General features: G+C 44.3%; 1 protein-coding gene across 17 annotated transcripts; it reads right to left on the bottom strand.

The window, feature by feature from the left end:
• Window positions 1-620: 620 nt before the first annotated feature.
• On the bottom strand, window positions 621-5,967 carry SRSF5 (serine and arginine rich splicing factor 5). Of its 17 annotated transcripts, none has more exons than XM_081508828.1 (9): window positions 5,727-5,967; window positions 5,060-5,399; window positions 4,818-4,959; window positions 4,160-4,230; window positions 3,929-4,027; window positions 3,566-3,635; window positions 2,280-2,353; window positions 1,512-1,622; window positions 621-1,422 (listed from the first exon to the last, which is right to left on the bottom strand). In XM_081508828.1, the coding sequence occupies exons 3-9, from the start codon at window positions 4,941-4,943 to the stop codon at window positions 1,161-1,163; spliced, it is 813 nt and encodes a 270-aa protein (XP_081364954.1). In that variant the 5' UTR covers window positions 4,944-4,959; window positions 5,060-5,399; window positions 5,727-5,967; the 3' UTR covers window positions 621-1,160. The 17 variants fall into 17 exon arrangements, with proteins under 17 accessions (XP_081364954.1, XP_081364963.1, XP_081364956.1 ...); XM_081508837.1 differs by having other exon boundaries at window positions 621-1,419; XM_081508830.1 differs by having other exon boundaries at window positions 5,060-5,112.
• Window positions 5,968-17,579: the final 11,612 nt, after the last annotated feature.

The following is a 17,579-nucleotide window of genomic DNA, read 5'->3' as shown; positions in this document are numbered from 1 at the left end:
CTTAAAGCATTTACATGCAGTTATTTTTAAGTTTTATGGAATGATCTCGGACCATCAAAATCGTTTCACAACCTTTAAGTTAGGCATGAAATATGAACTTTTACAATCTGCTTCCCAAACTGTCCCTCTCTTGGCTATGGAACCCTAAGTAACCTGATGCCAAAATCAGGTAGGGTCACACACAAGGGAAACCGTCATAAAAAAACTAAGTCATCATTTGCTTTCAATACTTCACACTTCACCCATCTTTTGATTAGACTGGAAATGTCAAAGGTACTAATTGAGAAAAAAAAAAGGCTCACCATACTTCACTAAAGGGCTTCTCAGGTGGCACTAGCAGTAAAGAATCCACATGACAATGCAGAAGACGTAAGAGATGTGTGGGCTGGATTCTTAGGTCAAGAAGATTCCCCTGAAGGAGGGCATGGCAACCCACTCCAGTATTCCCATGGCGAGGAGACTGGCAGGCTACAGTCCATGGAGTCTCAAAGAGTTGAACATGACTAGGACACACACACCCACCTCACTGCTACAGCATTCCCGATGAGGGATTTTAAATGCATCAAAAGCGCATGGGGAAGAAATAGATAGCCATACTTCCTTCAGACAAACACACAAAAGCAGTTTTATAACCTTTTATTATCAATAACAAACAGCTGTCTTAACGTCTTTGCCAGACAGCTGTTAAAGGGTGAGTGGGTGGACACCCTTAACCCTAACAAGGAAAACTCATATTAAGCCTTTATGTACAAGCAAATTAAGAGCTCTTTTAAGTGTCCAAAGCTATTAATTAGTTTAATTGAGGCATTAAACTAATTTTGCATTAACATTATCTGAATAACCAGGAACTAAAACGTTCAAAATTTTTCTAGTACAAAAAAATTAAATTTGCTTTAGTAATAAAAGAGCTCTGTCAATATACACAAACTATATACTTCAGACATTCACAAAAATGTGAGCAGAAGGCTTATCAAAAGACATTTAATACAATTGGTTTGCAACAACCCCTGGTGGTCCACATCTACAAAGATATCCAGCCCAACCCACCCCCCTCCAAATCCCACCCCACAGAAAAGCACATACTTACCAGAATTTTTAGCAAGTATGGTTTGGGAATTTTTTTTTTTTAAAAAAGGCCCCTAGGGCAAGTTATTTACAGTTTAATTGCCACTGTCAACTGATCTGGACCGGGACCGGGACCGGGACCTCTGGCGATCCACAGATGCTGGAGACTTAGATCTACTTGAAGAACCACGTTTCTGGCTCTTCTCAGGCACAGGAGACCTACTAACAGAACGAGACTTGCTCCTGCTCCGGCTCCGGCTCCTGGACCGGCTGTAAGACTTGCGACTCCGGGAACGAGATCGGCTACGAGACCTCGAGGAACTCCTAGTACGGGAACGAGACCTGCTTCGTGACCTACTAGAAAGAAAAAAACAAACAAACAAACCTAAGTAGCAGGCCCCACAAATCCCCTAAATAAAACTGTGACTTAAAAATATTAGAGATACCTGTGCCTTTTGCTGCCTTCAATTAATTTGATTTTTCTCCCATTTATTTCTTTTCCAGAAAGTTTTTCAATAGCATTCTTTAAGTCACCATAAGAGGCAAACTCAACTACCCTACAAAGAAAAAATAAACTATTTGTAAAGTTACATACTTCTTATCATCTCACAGACCATTACCAGTCTAGTTTAATTACTTATTAACGTTTACTATTGCTATTATTGAATAGGATATATCTCAACCTCCAAATCATGGACATTTTAAGCCACATAATTCAAAGGGAGTGAGGAGCTTTCCTGTGCACTACAGGAGGATCAATAACATCTCTGATCTCTACTTTAGCCACCTGATGCGACGAGCTGACTCACTAGGAAAAACACTGAAGCTGGGAAAGACTGGAGGCAAAAGGAGAAGGAGATGATACAGGATGAGATGGCTGGATGGCATCACGGACTCAATGGACATGAGTTATGAGCAAACTGCGTTAGACAGCAAAGGAAAGGGAAGTCTCGCGTGCTGCAGTTCTTAGGGTTGCCGAGTTGGACATGACTTTGCGACTGAACAACATGACCTCTACCCACAAGATGCCAACAGTAACCTCAATTCTGACAACCAAAATGTCTCCAGACAAGGCCACATGTACCCTGAAAAGCAAATTCAACCCTGATTGAGAACCGCTGCATTTCAGGATGTCCAAATTTTGAGAACTCTAACATTCACAGTACAACTTTCAGAACATTTTAAGAGGCTCTCATACGCCAATACATACTCACCCCTCATTTAATTTAGGTCGATGTGCATCCGCAAAGGTTACTTCCCCAGCTTGTCTCATGAAATCTTTGAGATCCTTAACACAAGATGATTGAGTTAAGCAGAGAAAAGGAAACGTGACACACAAACAACCACATTGTATAAAAACAAGACTACTGAAAGAGAAGATGTTAGATAAAGTACAAACATGGTATTTACCACACTTGTAGTCTATCAGAATTTTAAAGTAATATATGTCAGGGCACGAAATAAGCAAATAGCATATTGCTTTTAAGCAAAATGCCAGAGGAAGTTTAGATTTTAACATTAAAGTAGTATTAGTCTATACTGAGCTCAATACAAAAGGAAAAAAACAAAACAAAACAAACAAAACAAAAGGAAACAATACATATTTTTAAAGTAAAGACTAAAGTAGAAATTGTATATTTAAAAACAGAACATTTACAAGACACCAGTTATTTTGTGCCCCATATGTCATTAAAAAAGTTTACTTTACCTTTATTATTATTTCCCTAGGCTAGTCAAGCAGCAAACCATTTATCGGTCGGAGAAACCTTCATGACATATGCCCGACTGGCTCTTCGCCACCCACTTGAAGGACACTACCCAATCGATGGAAGCCTTTAATCGCACAGCCCTCCCTATTAGCAGACTATTGGCGGATGCAGACAGGTTCTACTCTTGTGTAGTTACCAAGGACCACTTTACTGCGATCAGGATTCCAACGACCACCTAATTTCGAATCTTTCAACTCTTTTCGACCAGGACCTCTTATTCGGAAGCGTTACAGGAAGACAGCTCTCAACTTAGGGATCAGATCACGTTATCAGCGCTCTGGGATCGCTGCAACCTGGCACTTCAAGAAGTGCACCGATTACGTCTAGACCGGCAAACACAGATCTAGAGGTGGCCAATTGATCACTGTAGGAGCTGACTGGCAAAGTCAACCAGGCCCAACCAAGAGTGACCAAGACAACGATTAGGATAACCCACAGGCACTCCTCGTCATAAGGCCAACGACACAGATAGGCTGGCAAATAAAGGGTTTAATATTTGGTTAAAATTGATTTTTAAAAACAAGAAAATATATCCTCAAAACATTTACATTTGATCACTAACATTAAAATTTGAAATATCCCCCAATTACATTTAATTAAAATTTTAAAATTACAATTAAAAGTCCATTAAAGATAAAACTACTTTTAATAAAACATTAATAAAAACATTAACTACCCACTAATATTTAAAAAACCACATCAAAATATCTCAAAACTGTGTTTCAACAAACCTGCCAGCTGACTCTTGAAGATAAATTCTCAACTATAAGCCGATTTTCTGTTCTTACAGGTGGAGCATTTCTGAGGAAGAAAATGAGTACTCACAATGGAAGAAATGCAGCAACGTGCACCTATTGTGTTCAGTTGTGGGCAAGTTCAAGCAATCAGGCATGACAAGTCATTCAAATGACTTCCACCAACAGTTTCTGCATTATTTTATGACTCGCGCTTATTAAAAACAGTGGACTAATACATGAATGACAAAATTGATTATACATATATAGCAAAATCACTTCTGTTAACAACTTTAGCACATTAAGACTCCTCCTGCAGTAATGCTTGTTCAAAGCAGCCATCCACCGTTCATCACATACCGTCTATCATTTCGAGGTCTGCGACTACTAAAACGGTCTGAGTAGCGTCCTCTACCTCTTCCACCTCGAGATCGAGCCCTAGCATGTTCAATTGTAACCCTACAGGAAAGGAAGAAAAATCTTCATTATCCACTTTAAGCTACATAGGAGATCTATTTACAAAAATACCTAGCCCAATGCCTAGCTTATCTTTATAGTGCTAAGTCATAAAACTAAAAATAAAATTATCACCTTTCACTGCAGAGTTCTTTTCCATCAAGTTCATATACAGCATCATCCGCATCCCTGGGATCTTCAAATTCCTAAAACATAAATATATATATAATGCTTAACACTGCTCTAAAAGTCTATTCTACAACACATTAAAACCACCAAATACCTGTGAAAGAGTATCTTAATGACAACAGCATATAGATAAGCCTAAGCAAACAGGGACCGGAAATGATTTCTCCAGCCAGAAGTGAAATTCTTTTCTCCTTTAAGAAAATTCACTACCTTAAGAATGCGTATTTCCCAAATATACTCTACTGGGACTCAAAAAACTCAAAAGCACTGCTTATAACAATCTTTACCCACTTCTGCTAAGTCACTTCAGTCGTGTCCGACTCTGTGCGACCCCACAGAGGGCAGCCCACCAGGCTCCCCCGTCCCTGGGATTCTCCAGGCAAGAACACTGGAGTGGGTTGCCATTTCCTTCTCCATTGCATGAAAGTGAAAAGTGAAAGTGAAGTCGCTCAGTGGTGTCCGACCCTTAGCGAACCCATGGACTGCAGCCTACCAGGCTCCTCTGTCCATAGGATTTTCCAGGCAAGAGTACTGGAGTGGGTTGCCATTTCCTTCTCCCTTTACCCACTAATAATAGATAATTCAACCAGTTCTAAACACTTACCACAAAACCAAAGCCTCTTTTCAGATCAATATCTCTTATTCGTCCATACCCCTTGAAGAATCTTTCCACGTCTTTCTCCCTGGCCGCCGGATTTAGCCTCCCGATGAATACTCGACAGCCACTCATGTCCGGCTAGTACTTTCTGTCAGGAAATAAATTCAATTGAGATAGTACCAGTGAATGTCAGAGGAATGCCTGGTCAAGGGACCAAAAACATAAACAGCATAAAATAAAATGTTTACCCGGTGATGTTATAAACAAGATTGCCAAGAGTGCCTCTTATTAGGCCGGGTCCCTTGCAGACAAAATTAAAACTCGGCTCCCAACACGATCCTTCCCTGGGCCCAGACCGCAGCAACCGCAACGCCCACTGCCGCCTCTGGAACTGCGCAGCCGCACACTGTCCCCGGCTCTTCTGGCCCCCTCCCATCTGCCGCAGTTAGGAAAGGCCGAGAAGTGCGGGCGGAGCCGACCCCGCCCTTCGCAAGGCCAGCCCAATGGCGACGGGCTGCACGCGCGTCGCCGCCTCCCGGGAGCGTCACAGCGGGTGGAAGCCGGAATCTCGCGACGCCACTGCCGCGCCTGCGCAGACGGCGGCGGGTGGCCGCGGAGCAGCCACAAAATGGCGGCCTCGGAGCCGGCGGTGGGGAGAACCGCGCGTGCCAAACTCCCCCGTTCCCTCCCCCTCTCCCGACCCCACCGCTCCGGATCACTGCACCCACCCTGGGACAGCCCCGACCACACCCCGAGCAAAGGTCTCGGCCCACTACTCCCGGGGTTCAGACAGTGAAATAAAAAGGCAGGGAGGGGCGCACGACCCCTCTGTAAAAACGACCCTGCCCAGGACCGCCCTTCCACCTTCAGGTCCCCTCACACAATACCCAAAGGGAGACGTGCCCCAGCGCCCACCTCGAATAAACTGCGCTCATTGGACGCCGTCCTCCGCACAGAGAGCAGCCCTGACCACTCGCGATCTGAGCGGCCATGAAGAAGCCTCGATCCGAGAAGCCTTTCCCTCAAAGTGAGCCACTCACCTACCGGACAGGATCTTTGGCAGCTGAGACCCAGAGAGGTCCGTAGTCTGCGATAGAGCCGGCCGCCTCCCCGCAGACCAGGACTCAACTCGTCTACGTCTCTCCACAACTGACGCACTTAGCTGCTCTGGCGTCCCACAAAATGGAGGGCGCGTCCCTCCGTCACTTCCGGGACCGCCCTTGACAACGCCCCTTGGGTCCGGGGACAGAGGGGTCCGCGGGGCGGGGCCTCTTTACGGTGCTGGCCCCAGTGACCCTGAGTCGAGGTGGGCGGGGCCGAGGGGCGGGACATGGTATGGGCGTGGCCGTCAGGTGCTGGGGCTGGGAGGCCACGGTCCACAACGTTCGCTTGTCCTAGGCACTGACATTCGGTTCATATTACACCTCCCATAAAAATACCCTAAGGCAAATGGTCACCTTTTTTATCTGAAGTGTTTTTTTCTTAATACGCGAAAGAGTACTGAGTGAAAGAAACGGGCTTTGCAAAAAATGTTTGACCATCTCTGACCCCTTGCTCCTTAGCTTCCTGCATAATATTTTTTATAAAAGAAATCAGTTTTTCAATTGCAATTATTTTCTACATTCTGTGTTGAATATGGAAGCAACATCTTGTGATTTCACTCACTAAACACTATTTTTGCTGCAATAAGAGTAATCTGGAAAATATTTTCTGGGGTGAAAAACAATAATAATGGTGCTATCCACCATTTAAAAAGTTGCTGCTCTCAGCCTAAAATGATGTGATTTTCTTCAGGATTAATTTTTTAATAAAGTATCTTGATTTATGTAACGTTAAAAAGTTTGTGACTTCTACAAAGGTAATTGGTCTTGAGTAGGGCCTAGTGACTTAATTTACTGTATTTTAAACCATTTGTTTTCCGCAGTGATTGTTTTTTCTGTGAAAACTGTTAAGTGTCCCTACTAGATTTCCTGATCAGCTTCTCCAGTAAAAAAAGTCGTATTTCATGAGTAGAATTACTCTCCCTTCTATGTGATCCAACGGTAGTCTGTGTACACCCCAATAATTCCTTAAACACTGACATAAAAAAGATATGTGTTGTTCATGTTTTGTTTTCCAGAAATGCCTAGCACAGAAAACACTCAATATTTGTAGAACTGGGTTTACATTAGCATTTCTTTCTCAAGTGTTCCTGTTCCTGTATTAATGTTTCAACAAAATGACTTGGCATCCTTTTCCTAAGGTATCTGAGTAGCAAATCTATAGTAAAGGAAAAAAGATGCAGAGAAATCAGATTAAAATAAAGATTATCCAAGTCATCTCTTTGGGAGACTTTCAGCATAACTGAAATATTTCTTTCATCACATCCCTGATTTTATCTAACTGGCAGTTTAAAAAAAAAACCCACCTCAACCTGTGTCACTCGTTAAAAGCTGCCCCATCTCACCTTTCCTAAGCCAATATATTTAGCTACAGACCAAGTAGTTTCTCGTTTTGTTTTTTGGCCACACCTCGAAGCATACTGGATCTCGGTTGTGAAATGTCATTTCTGCAACCAAGGATCAAACCCATGTCCCCTGTAGTGAAAGCCTGGAATCTTAATCACTGGACCAACAGCACAGTTCCAAGAGCAGGTAGTTTTTACACTCTGAGGTGCCACTTTCTCAGGCTCTCATTCACCTACAGCCAGACCTCCACCCCACCTCTCCACTGAACTGCTCTCAATGTTCATCATCAATCCAATTGCAAAATCCAGCAGCCTCTTTACAATTTTCAGCCTCCTTAATGAAAGCTGCCATTCATTTTCCCTTACTGTACACCACGCATAGTGCTTGGGGCTTTGGATTGATCAGCCAGTTCAGCCTTTGTACAAGTCTCTGATGTCAGTTCATATCCTTTTTTTTTTAATATGTTGAAACCAAAGCTCAAAGTTACACAGCTGGAAATGGTAGGACCTTGATTCAGCCCCAAGCGCCTTTTCTAAGTCGGTGGATCTAAAGGATTTTCTTTCTAAAGTTAGATGACACACCAAGGGAAAGTCAAAAACCTATAGCATTTTTTTAAATCAGGAGAGCAAATTTCACATCGTGGACAAGTAACTTCAGCTATATTTTTGTCTCTGTGTTACAAAGGTGTGAGCTAGAAGGTGTAAATGGATTCAGCATCAATTCTTACTATCAGGGACCAAAGCATCTAGTCTGTGTTACAGGTGACATCCACAGGGGAAGCAGCTGAGCCCATGAGCGAAATGTGCAGAGCTGGAATCAGATGTGTGTTGGAATTTCAGGCCCAACACTTAGTATGGGAAGCTCCAGAGAATAAAATAGGGCCTGGCATACCACAGGTCCTCCAACCATATTTGCAAAGGAGAGAACGCATGACACTTTCAGCATGGTGCTGGGCCTTTCTAAGCCTCAGTTTTCACGTGTGAGAAATAGGTCAATAATAGTAGTTAATTCATAAGGTTATCATGAGGATTAGGTGAGATAATGCATGTGAGACATTTGATCCAGTGCCTGGTACACTCCTCACATTTCAGCTCTGAGGAGTGATCCAGGCAGCCCTCTCAAGTCAGAAGGGACAACAATCACAGGGGAGGTTAAACTGCTGAAACAAGGGGACCCAGCAAGACAGAAGCTTAGTTTCTTTTTCATGACCCCAAATCCTTTGCAGGTAAAATATAAAAAATAAACATCCCAAAGCCAAACAGTTCATAGCATTTATAAAAGAGAGAAAGAGCTGGACAAGGGCCATTTCTTCCCAAGAGCTGCCTCCCAGTGTTGGTTGTCCTCTACACCTACTCCACCCCACAAGCTGTCAGGAACTGGGGACTGGCCAAGGACCAGGCTCTTTCCATCTCTGATATCCAGAGGGAAGCCTCCTCATAAGGGTAGCGCTGTGATCCTATAGACATGATACCTTTATAATAGAGGGCTGGACACCAGAGCTTTCTTTCCACCATGGGAGGACATAGCAAGAAATCCCATTAGCAAGCCAGGAGGAGGGCTCTTACCAGAACCTGACCATGCTGGGACCAATCTCTGGAACTGTCAGAAAATAAATATTTGTTTTTTAACCACTCAGGAAAAAAATATAAAAAAGGAAGCCTCAGAATACCAATTCTCCAAATACTGATTCCTAACAAACCATTGTGGTGGGGCGCACATGTTACTGACTAAAGTTCTTGGTCTTCTTAATCAATAGAAATTGATAGAAATTCAGGCAATGCTTTATTGGGGCCCCTGCTGCAGCAGGAGGGAGCAAGAACAAACATGCTCCCTTGTTCACTTGCTGAGTGCGGTAAGCTTGTTCCTTATGGGGTGAGGGTAGAGGCAGGTCGAGAGGTCCCACCAAAGGGGTGGCTTAGGTGGTTGGCCCACCCCTTTGGTGGTGTTGAGTGCAGGGGACATGTGGAAGTACCCTGCTTTTGCTCCCAACATCCTGTTTTTTGCTCCAGGCTCTTCAGAAGTGGCAGTTGGTCTTTTTGTTCTTTTTGTATCTTGTTTTCCATAATTTGCCCCAACTGCCCATGCTCACAGTTATTTTTAGTTCCTTTTAGTTTCTTTGTATTTTGTTGCTGGAGGAGATGATTGTCCAAATGCAAGCACTGCAGTAAAGGGCCCCAGGTTAAAGGACCCAGGCTGGAAGAGACTCCGTCCCCCAGAGCAGCCCCAATCCTGGCAAAGATTCCTTCCCTAGTACAATAGTTAGAGTTAAGTCACACAGGACCAATCCAGTGAAGAACATTTGACATTTGTCTGGTAAATCAAAGTACCCTGAAGTAGGTCAAGTTGAGTCCGAAAGAAATGGCTTACTGTACTCTTGCCTGGAAAATCCCATGGACGGAGGAGCCGGGTAGGCTGCAGTCCATGGGGTTGCTAAGAGTCGGACACGACTGAGCGACTTCGCTTTCAGTTTTCACTTTCATGCATTGGAGAAGGAAATGGCAACCCACTCCAGTGTTCTTGCCTGGAGAATCCCAGGGACAGGGGGAGCCTGGTGGGCTGCCGTCTATGGGGTCGCACAAAGTCGGACACGACGGAAGCGACTTAGCAGCGGCAGCAGCAAATAAAGAGTAGTGGAAGGAAATGGGAAGCTTCTTCCTGATTTCTGTACCTCAAATAAGCAATCTCCTGACTTAAAAGCTTTGATATTGAGTATTTAATTCAAATGGCCTTGGATAAGGAGAATTGGGTCAGATATCCTGCTGGTGAAGCAATTAGGCATCCTATTGAGCAAGGTGGAGATCTCACTGCATCCACAGTGAGATACTATTAGGAATCAGAGCAGCAGAAACTTGGATCCTGGTGACCAGGACAAGCGCAGCACCTCCAGTATTAGCTCATAAGAACTGGTTCAGCTACTGGGTCTAGGTCTGGAGCTTCCAGGTGATCTTGAAGTGTGTTTGTGTGTGTGTGCTTGTGCGCGTGCAAGCTCAGTTGTGTCCATCTCTTTGCAACCCCATGGACTGTAGCCCTCCAGGCTCCTCTGACCATGCATTTTTCCAGGCTAGAATACTGGAGTGGGTTGCCATTTCCTTCTCCAGGGGATCTTCCCAACCCAGGCATCGAACCCTCGTCTCTTGTGCCTCCTGCACTGGCAGGCAGACTCTTTACCACTGCGCCACCTTGAGGAGGCTGATTCTAGTTTTCTCTGACGGTCTTCACCACCCTAATTCCTGATTACGACTCATGTGCTCCCAGACTCTCTTCAGAATAGTAGGGCACATGGTATAAATAGTTGAATGTTGTATAAAATGGAAGCAAGGAAAGAAGAGGCTGGAGATAGAGACCATAATGGTGAGTCTCAACTACCATGTTAATGAGCCTGGACTTTATCTAGAGGACACTGAGTAGATGTTGCAAGGTTTTATGCAAGAAGAAAATATGATCAGATTTATATTTTAGAGGGGGAGGACTCTGAGAGGGACAGCGGCCACAATCAGGCCTTTTTATATGGCAAGGAACAGAAACCCTGGTACAACCATCTTAATAAAATGAGTTTATCTATTGGTTAGTATAACTGAGCAATTTATAGACAGGCCCCGCTGTAGGCTTGGTTGGATCCAGAGTTCAAGAGACTCTCTGGCATCCTTCTCTTGGCTCAACTTCCTTTGAGTATCAGTTTCATTCCCAGGCAGGCTCACCTGGTGTTATCAAGATTCTGGAAGACCTACCCTCACAGCCTCACTTCACCAAAGCCACAGGAAGGGAGAACATATTTTCCAGGATCTTCCACTGAAGCGTCTTAGATCCTCACAGAATCCCTAGCAAACACTTCCCTGTCTCACTGCCTTTCATCTGGGTCATCTGCTCATCCCTAACCCTATCACTAAGACCAGGGTGACTGGATGTTAGTCTGAGCCAGCAACTATAGCAGAAGACCAAGGATTCATTGGCTTAAACAGCAGATATTCATTTCTCACAATTCTGGAGGCTGAAATTCAAAGAACAGGGTCCCAGCATGGTCAGGTTCTCAGTGAGAACCCTCTTCTTGCTATGCCCTCATAGGGCCTTGCTTGCTGTGAGCACAGAGAAAGAGAGATCCTGTGTTTCTCTTCATTTTATAAGGGCACTAAGGCTTCAGCAATACGTGAACCGTGAACTTCCAGATGTTCAAGCTGGTTTTAGAAAAGGCAGAGGAACCACAGATCAAATTGCCAACATCCGATGGATCATCGAAAAAGCAGGAGAGTTCCTGAAAAACATCTATTTCCGCTTTATTGACTATGCCAAAGCCTTTGACTGTGTGGATCACAATAAACTGTGGAAAATTCTGAAAGAGATGGGAATACCAGACCATCTGACCTGTCTCTTGAGAAACCTGTATGCAGGTCAGGAAGCAACAGTTAGAACTGGACATGGAACAACAGACTGGTTCCAAATAGGAAAAGGAGTATGTATAAAGGCTGTATATTGTCACCCTGCTTATTTAACTTATACGCAGAGTACATCATGAGAAATGCTGGGCTGGAAGAAACACAAGCTGGAATCAAGATTGCTGGGAGAAATATCAATAACCTCAGATATGCAGATGACACCACCCTTATGGCAGAAAGCAAAGAAGAACTAAAGAGCCTCTTGATGAAACTGAAAGAGGAGAGTGAAAAAGTTGGCTTAAAGCTCAACATTCAGAAAACGAAGATCATGGCATCTGGTCCCATCACTTCATGGGAAATAGATGGGGAACCAGTGGAAACTGTGTCAGACTTTATGTTTTTGGGCTCCAAAATCACTGCAGTTGGTGAGTGAAGCCATGAAATTAAAAGACGCTTACTCCTTGGAAGGAAAGTTATGACCAACCTAGACAGCATATTAAAAAGCAGAGACATTATTTTGCCAACAAAGGTCCGTCTAGTCAAGGCTATGGTTTTTCCAGTGGTCATGTATGGATGTGAGAGTTGGATGGTGAAGAAAGCTGAGCGCCGCAGAATTGATGCTTTTGAACTGTGGTGTTGGAGAAGACTCTTGAGAGTCCCTTGGACAGCAAGAAGATCCAACCAGTCCATCCTAAAGGAGATCAGTCCTGGGTGTTCATTGGAAGGACTGATGTTGAAGCTGAAACTCCATTACTTTGGCCACCTCATGCGAAGAGTTGACTCATTGGAAAAGACCCTAATGCTGGGAAGGATGGGGGACAGGAGGAGAAGGGGACGACAGAGGATGAGATGGCTGGATGGCATCACCGACTCGATGGACATGGGTTTGGGTAGACTCCAGGAGTTGGTGATGGACAGAGAGGCCTGGCGTGCTGCGATTCATGGGCTCGCAAAGAGTCGGACATGACTGAGCGACTGAACTGAACTGAACTGAATCCCATCATGAGGACCCCACTGTCATGACCTAATCTAACACTAATTATCACTCAAAGTCCTCACCTCCAGATACCATCACATTGGAGGATAGGGTTTCGATATATGAATTTCAGAGGAACACAAACATTCAGTCCATAGCAAAATACGCTGATATGGACCTTCATTAAACAGGACCCACACTGCAAATGGGGACCCTCACCAGAAAAGGGGGTGGGGCAATGCCACTCAAACTGTGGGGGAGAGGTGGTTCCCCAAAGGAAAAGCAAGAGTTCATTTTACCCAACAGAAAGGATAAATGGATGCTGTGGTAGCCAACTCCCAAGATGGCCCCTGGGCCTCACATCTTGATATTCACATACACTCTCCTACATAGACCAGGTTTGGTCTATATGACCAATAGAATATGGCCAAAGTGAAAATGCTGGAAATTCAGTTCTAAAATATTGTGGGTTTTTTTTTCTAGGTCTTTAATTTTATCCCTGTATGAGATGATGAATATTCATTAAACTTACTGTGATAATCATTTTATGATGTATGTAAGTCAAATTGTTATGCTGCACACCTTAAACTTATTCAGTGCTGTATGTGAATTATACCTCAATAAAACTGGAAGGAAAAAAGCAAAAAATCACTAATTAGAAATAAAAACACAGGCTTCTCTGGTAGCTCAGTGGTAAAGAATCCACTTACCAGTGCAAGAGACACAGGTTCAATCCCTGGTCCTGGAAGATCTCACATGCCACAGAGTAACTAAACCCATGAGCCATGACTGTTGAGCCTGAGCTCTAGAGCCAGGGAACTACAACTACTGGGCCCACACACTGCAACTACTGAAGCCCACCCACCCTAGAACCCATGCTCCAAAACAAGAGACACCACCACAATGAGAAGTCTGAATACCATAACTAGAGAAAGCCCCCACAGCAAAGAAGACCCAGTACAGCCAAAAATAAAATAAATAAAATTATTTTTAAAAAAGAAATAAAAGCACAATAAAGATTTACTATGTAACCCAGGGAGCAATATTCTATATCTTGTAGTAACCTATAGATAATGGAAAATAATCTGAATATATATATATATATATATATATATATATATATATATATGTAAAACTGAATCACTTGGTGGTATACCTGAAACTAACACAGTATTGTAAATCAACTATATTTCAATTTTAAAAAAGAAACAAACTTAATTTTTAAGATTTTATTTTATATATACACATAAATATAATAAGAGTATATTTTTTGGGTTGCACTGGTCTTCGTTGCTGCACTCAGTTAAGTTCAGTTCAGTCGCTCAGTCGTGTCCTACTCTCTGCGACCCCATGAACCGCAGCATGCCAGGCCTCCCTGTCCATCACCCACCCCCGGAGTCCACCCAAACCCATGTCCATCAAGTCGGTGATACCAATCAGCCATCTCATCCTCTGTCGTCCCCTTCTTCTCCTGCCCTCAATCTTTCCCAGCATCAGGGTCTCCTCCAATGAGTCAGCTCTTCGCATGAGGTGGCCAAAGTATTGGAGTTTCAGCTTCTACATCTGTCCTTCCAATGAACACCCAGGACTGATCTCCTTTAGGATGAACTGGTTAGATCTTCTTGCACTCCAAGAGACTCTCAAGAGTCTTCTCCAACACCACAGTTCAAAAGCATCAGTTTTTCTGCACTCAGCTTTCTTCAGAGTCCAATTCTCACATCCATACATGACCACTGGAAAAACCATAGCCTTGACTAGACGGACCTTTGTTGGCAAAATAATGTCTCTGCTTTTTAATATGCTGTCTAGGTTGGTCATAACTTTCCTTCCAAGGAGTAAGTGTCTTTTAATTTCATGGCCGCAATCACCATCTGCAGTGATTTTGGAGCCCAGAAAAAAAAAGTCAGCCACTGTTTCCCCATCTATTTCCCATGAAGTGATGGGACCAGATGCCATGATCTTCGTTTTCTGAATGTTGAGCTTTAAGCCAACTTTTTCACTCTCCTCTTTCAGTTTCATCAAGAGGCTCTTTAGTTCTTCTTTGCTTTCTGCCATAAGGGTGGTGTCATCTGCATATCTGAGGTTATTGATATTTCTCCCAGCAATCTTGATTCCAGGTTGTGTTTCTTCCAGCCCAGCGTTTCTCATGATGTACTCTGCGTATAAGTTAAATAAGCAGGGTGACAATATACAGCCTTGACGTACTCCTTTTCCTATTTGGAACCAGTCTGTTGTTTCATGTCCAGTTCTAACTGTTGCTTCCTGACCTGCATACAGGTTTCTCAAGAGGCAGGTCTGGTATTCCCATCTCTTTCAGAATTTTCCAGTTTATTGTGATCCACACAGTCTGCACTCAGGCTTTCTCTAATTGTGTGAGCAGGGTCCACTCTACATCGCGGTGCCGTGGCTTCTCTTGTTTCGGAGCATGGCTCTAGAGTGTAGGCTCAGTAGCTGTGGCTCCACAGCATGTAGGATCTTCCTGGACCAGGGATTGAACCATGTCGCCTGCATTGGCAGGTGGATTCTTAACCACTGGACCACCAGTGAAGTCCCTAATTATGTTTTTCTCTAATTATGTTGTTTAACATATGTTCCATCTAGAACTCTCTCTCTCTCTCTCTCACACACACACACACACACACACACACACACACACCGCTTCCTTTGGGGGAAGGCAGTTGCCAAATTGTGACCCTCAGACAACCTATTGGGAGGGTGATGGAAGCCTCCAACCAACAGCCATAAGGGAAAGGAGGCCTCCCAACAACCACATGGGTGAGCCTGGAAGCAGCTCCTTCAGCCCTAATCAAGCCTTGAGATGACTACAGCCCTAAAACTGACAGCTTGACTGCAGCCTTGGAAATGACCCTCAAAACCACCCAGCCAAGCCTCTCCCAGATTCCTAATCCTCAGAAACTATGGGAGATAATATATATTTGTGGTCTCAAACTACGAAGTTTTGGGTAGCTGGTCACATAGCAGTAGATAACACAGATGGTGTGGCAAAATCAGCAGTTGTGCATTAAGTCAATTATGGGATTGATGGAGCAATAGTAGAGGAAGGGGATAAATTATAACACTTGGGGACTGATTTAATGTGGAGGGTAGGGGCGATAAGGATCAAATTTCACTTCCAGGCTGTAGTGTGGGCACAGGAGAGGACACAGGATAAAGGGGTAAAGCCTATACGCTTGCTCAGGTTAGTTGCGTTGGAACATCCTGGGAGGAGGGTCCATGAGCAGCAGGATGCATAGGTCTGAAGTATAGGAGACTGATACAGGAGAGAGCCATTTCTAAGATCAAGTTAAAAGGAATCCTCATGTATGTGACCAGGAAAATAAAAATAGCCACCCAGGTTTTTGATGAGGCAAAGACATGAAGGGAGTATTTTGTGAACAGATTTAAGAATGTGTTCATCTTGGAAGGATCTTTCCAGGGACCAGTGGAGAAAAGGCATCAGCCCAGAAAATCCCAAGCACGAACACTGTGAGGACAAGGGTTTGGGGAGACTAGCTGACCAGAGGCCGACAATCTGGGCTGGGGCCAAGGGTATAGGAATAGGACTATTGATTGATTGACTGTTCAGTTGCTGAGTCGTGTCCAACTCATGGACTTCAGCGCACCGGGCTTCCCTGATCTCCCCAGGTTTGCTCAAATCCATGAGCATTGAGTCGGTGATGCTATCTAACCATCTCATGCTCTGCCACCCTCTTCTCCTTTTGCCTTCAATCTTTCCCAGCACCAGGGTCTTTTCCAATGAGTCGGGTCTTCGCATCTGGTGGCCAAAGTATTGGGATAGCACTACTTTGCCTTCAAATTCAGACAGGAGTCTGGCCCAATAGAGTGCGTCTACTTTTCATCTGGTGCATTTGCATGTGTCACCATGGCTCAGACACTCTGGATCTGTCCATCAAAAACACATTCCTGTTTAATTGCATTTAACGTATAATTATTTGTAAATACCTGGTCCTTCTGGTTGTTATCATAAGGCATGTTAAGTGTATTTTCAGTGTTTCACTCAATAAGTCATTTGCTCACCTTGACATGGCCTGGAGCCTGGGCTGTAGTCCCCGTGGCTCAAAGGCACCTCTCCTGTCTCTAAACTCCTGTGGCACTTCATCTTTGTAGGTGTCTTCTAGCGGCTGCCACAGGTTGCCTTAGAGTATTATTATTTGTGGGAAATCATAAGCTCTTTGATATTAGAGACCCTGTTCTATAAACCTTTGCTGCCCACTCGGTGAGACGCACAATTCCCCGTGTGTAGTCAATTGTAAGAACCAGCTTGCATAATACATCACTCGCATCAGTGCCCACTCCTTGTTCTTGGGGAGCAGCACGTCCTGACCTCACAGTACATTCTCTCAGCAGCTGTACTGCTCAGCCTGGAGCTCCCCGCGGGTATCGCTAATGCACTCACCACCGATCCATGGGGTTCTCTCCACCACAGGAATTCAGAGTTTTGAGCTGAAACACCCCACGCTGAGGCATCTTCATGGCAGCCTGCCAGAAAGAAGTCGGTTTCCCAGTCTGTGGCTGACATACCCGGAGCTGCCCGGATGCCAGCACCTCCTGAAACTGGTTTGAACGTCCTGAATTTCAGGAGATACCCCAACACCTTCCAGAAAGTTCCTCTTTGCATTTCAGCTAGCTCAAGTTGGCTTCTGTAACTTGAGCACAAAATAGCTTAACAAGTAAATGATCGAGTGCAAGCCCCAAATACAGGCTCATCCCTATGAGTTCAGCAGTGTCTCATGAAATCCCAGGAAGAGAATGTGCCCACATATGAAGAGTCTGGAAACAGGAAGTGGGAACTGTCAAGACCTCAGGAAGTCTCCTTTTCTCTTACCTGGTTTTTGTTTTTGTTTCATTTCTTCCCCCCTTACAGCCTGGCTTTCCCTACCTCTTGATTCATATGGCAGAAGAAGGCCCCACCCACCATGTCACCCGGTTTTTTATCTCCTCCACCCACAAGCAG

This window comes from Giraffa tippelskirchi, chromosome 7, assembly GCF_054371585.1.
Source record: "Giraffa tippelskirchi isolate mGirTip1 chromosome 7, T2T-mGirTip1v1.2.pri, whole genome shotgun sequence".
NCBI lineage: Eukaryota > Metazoa > Chordata > Mammalia > Artiodactyla > Giraffidae > Giraffa > Giraffa tippelskirchi.
This window is presented reverse-complemented; position numbering and strand designations above follow the sequence as displayed.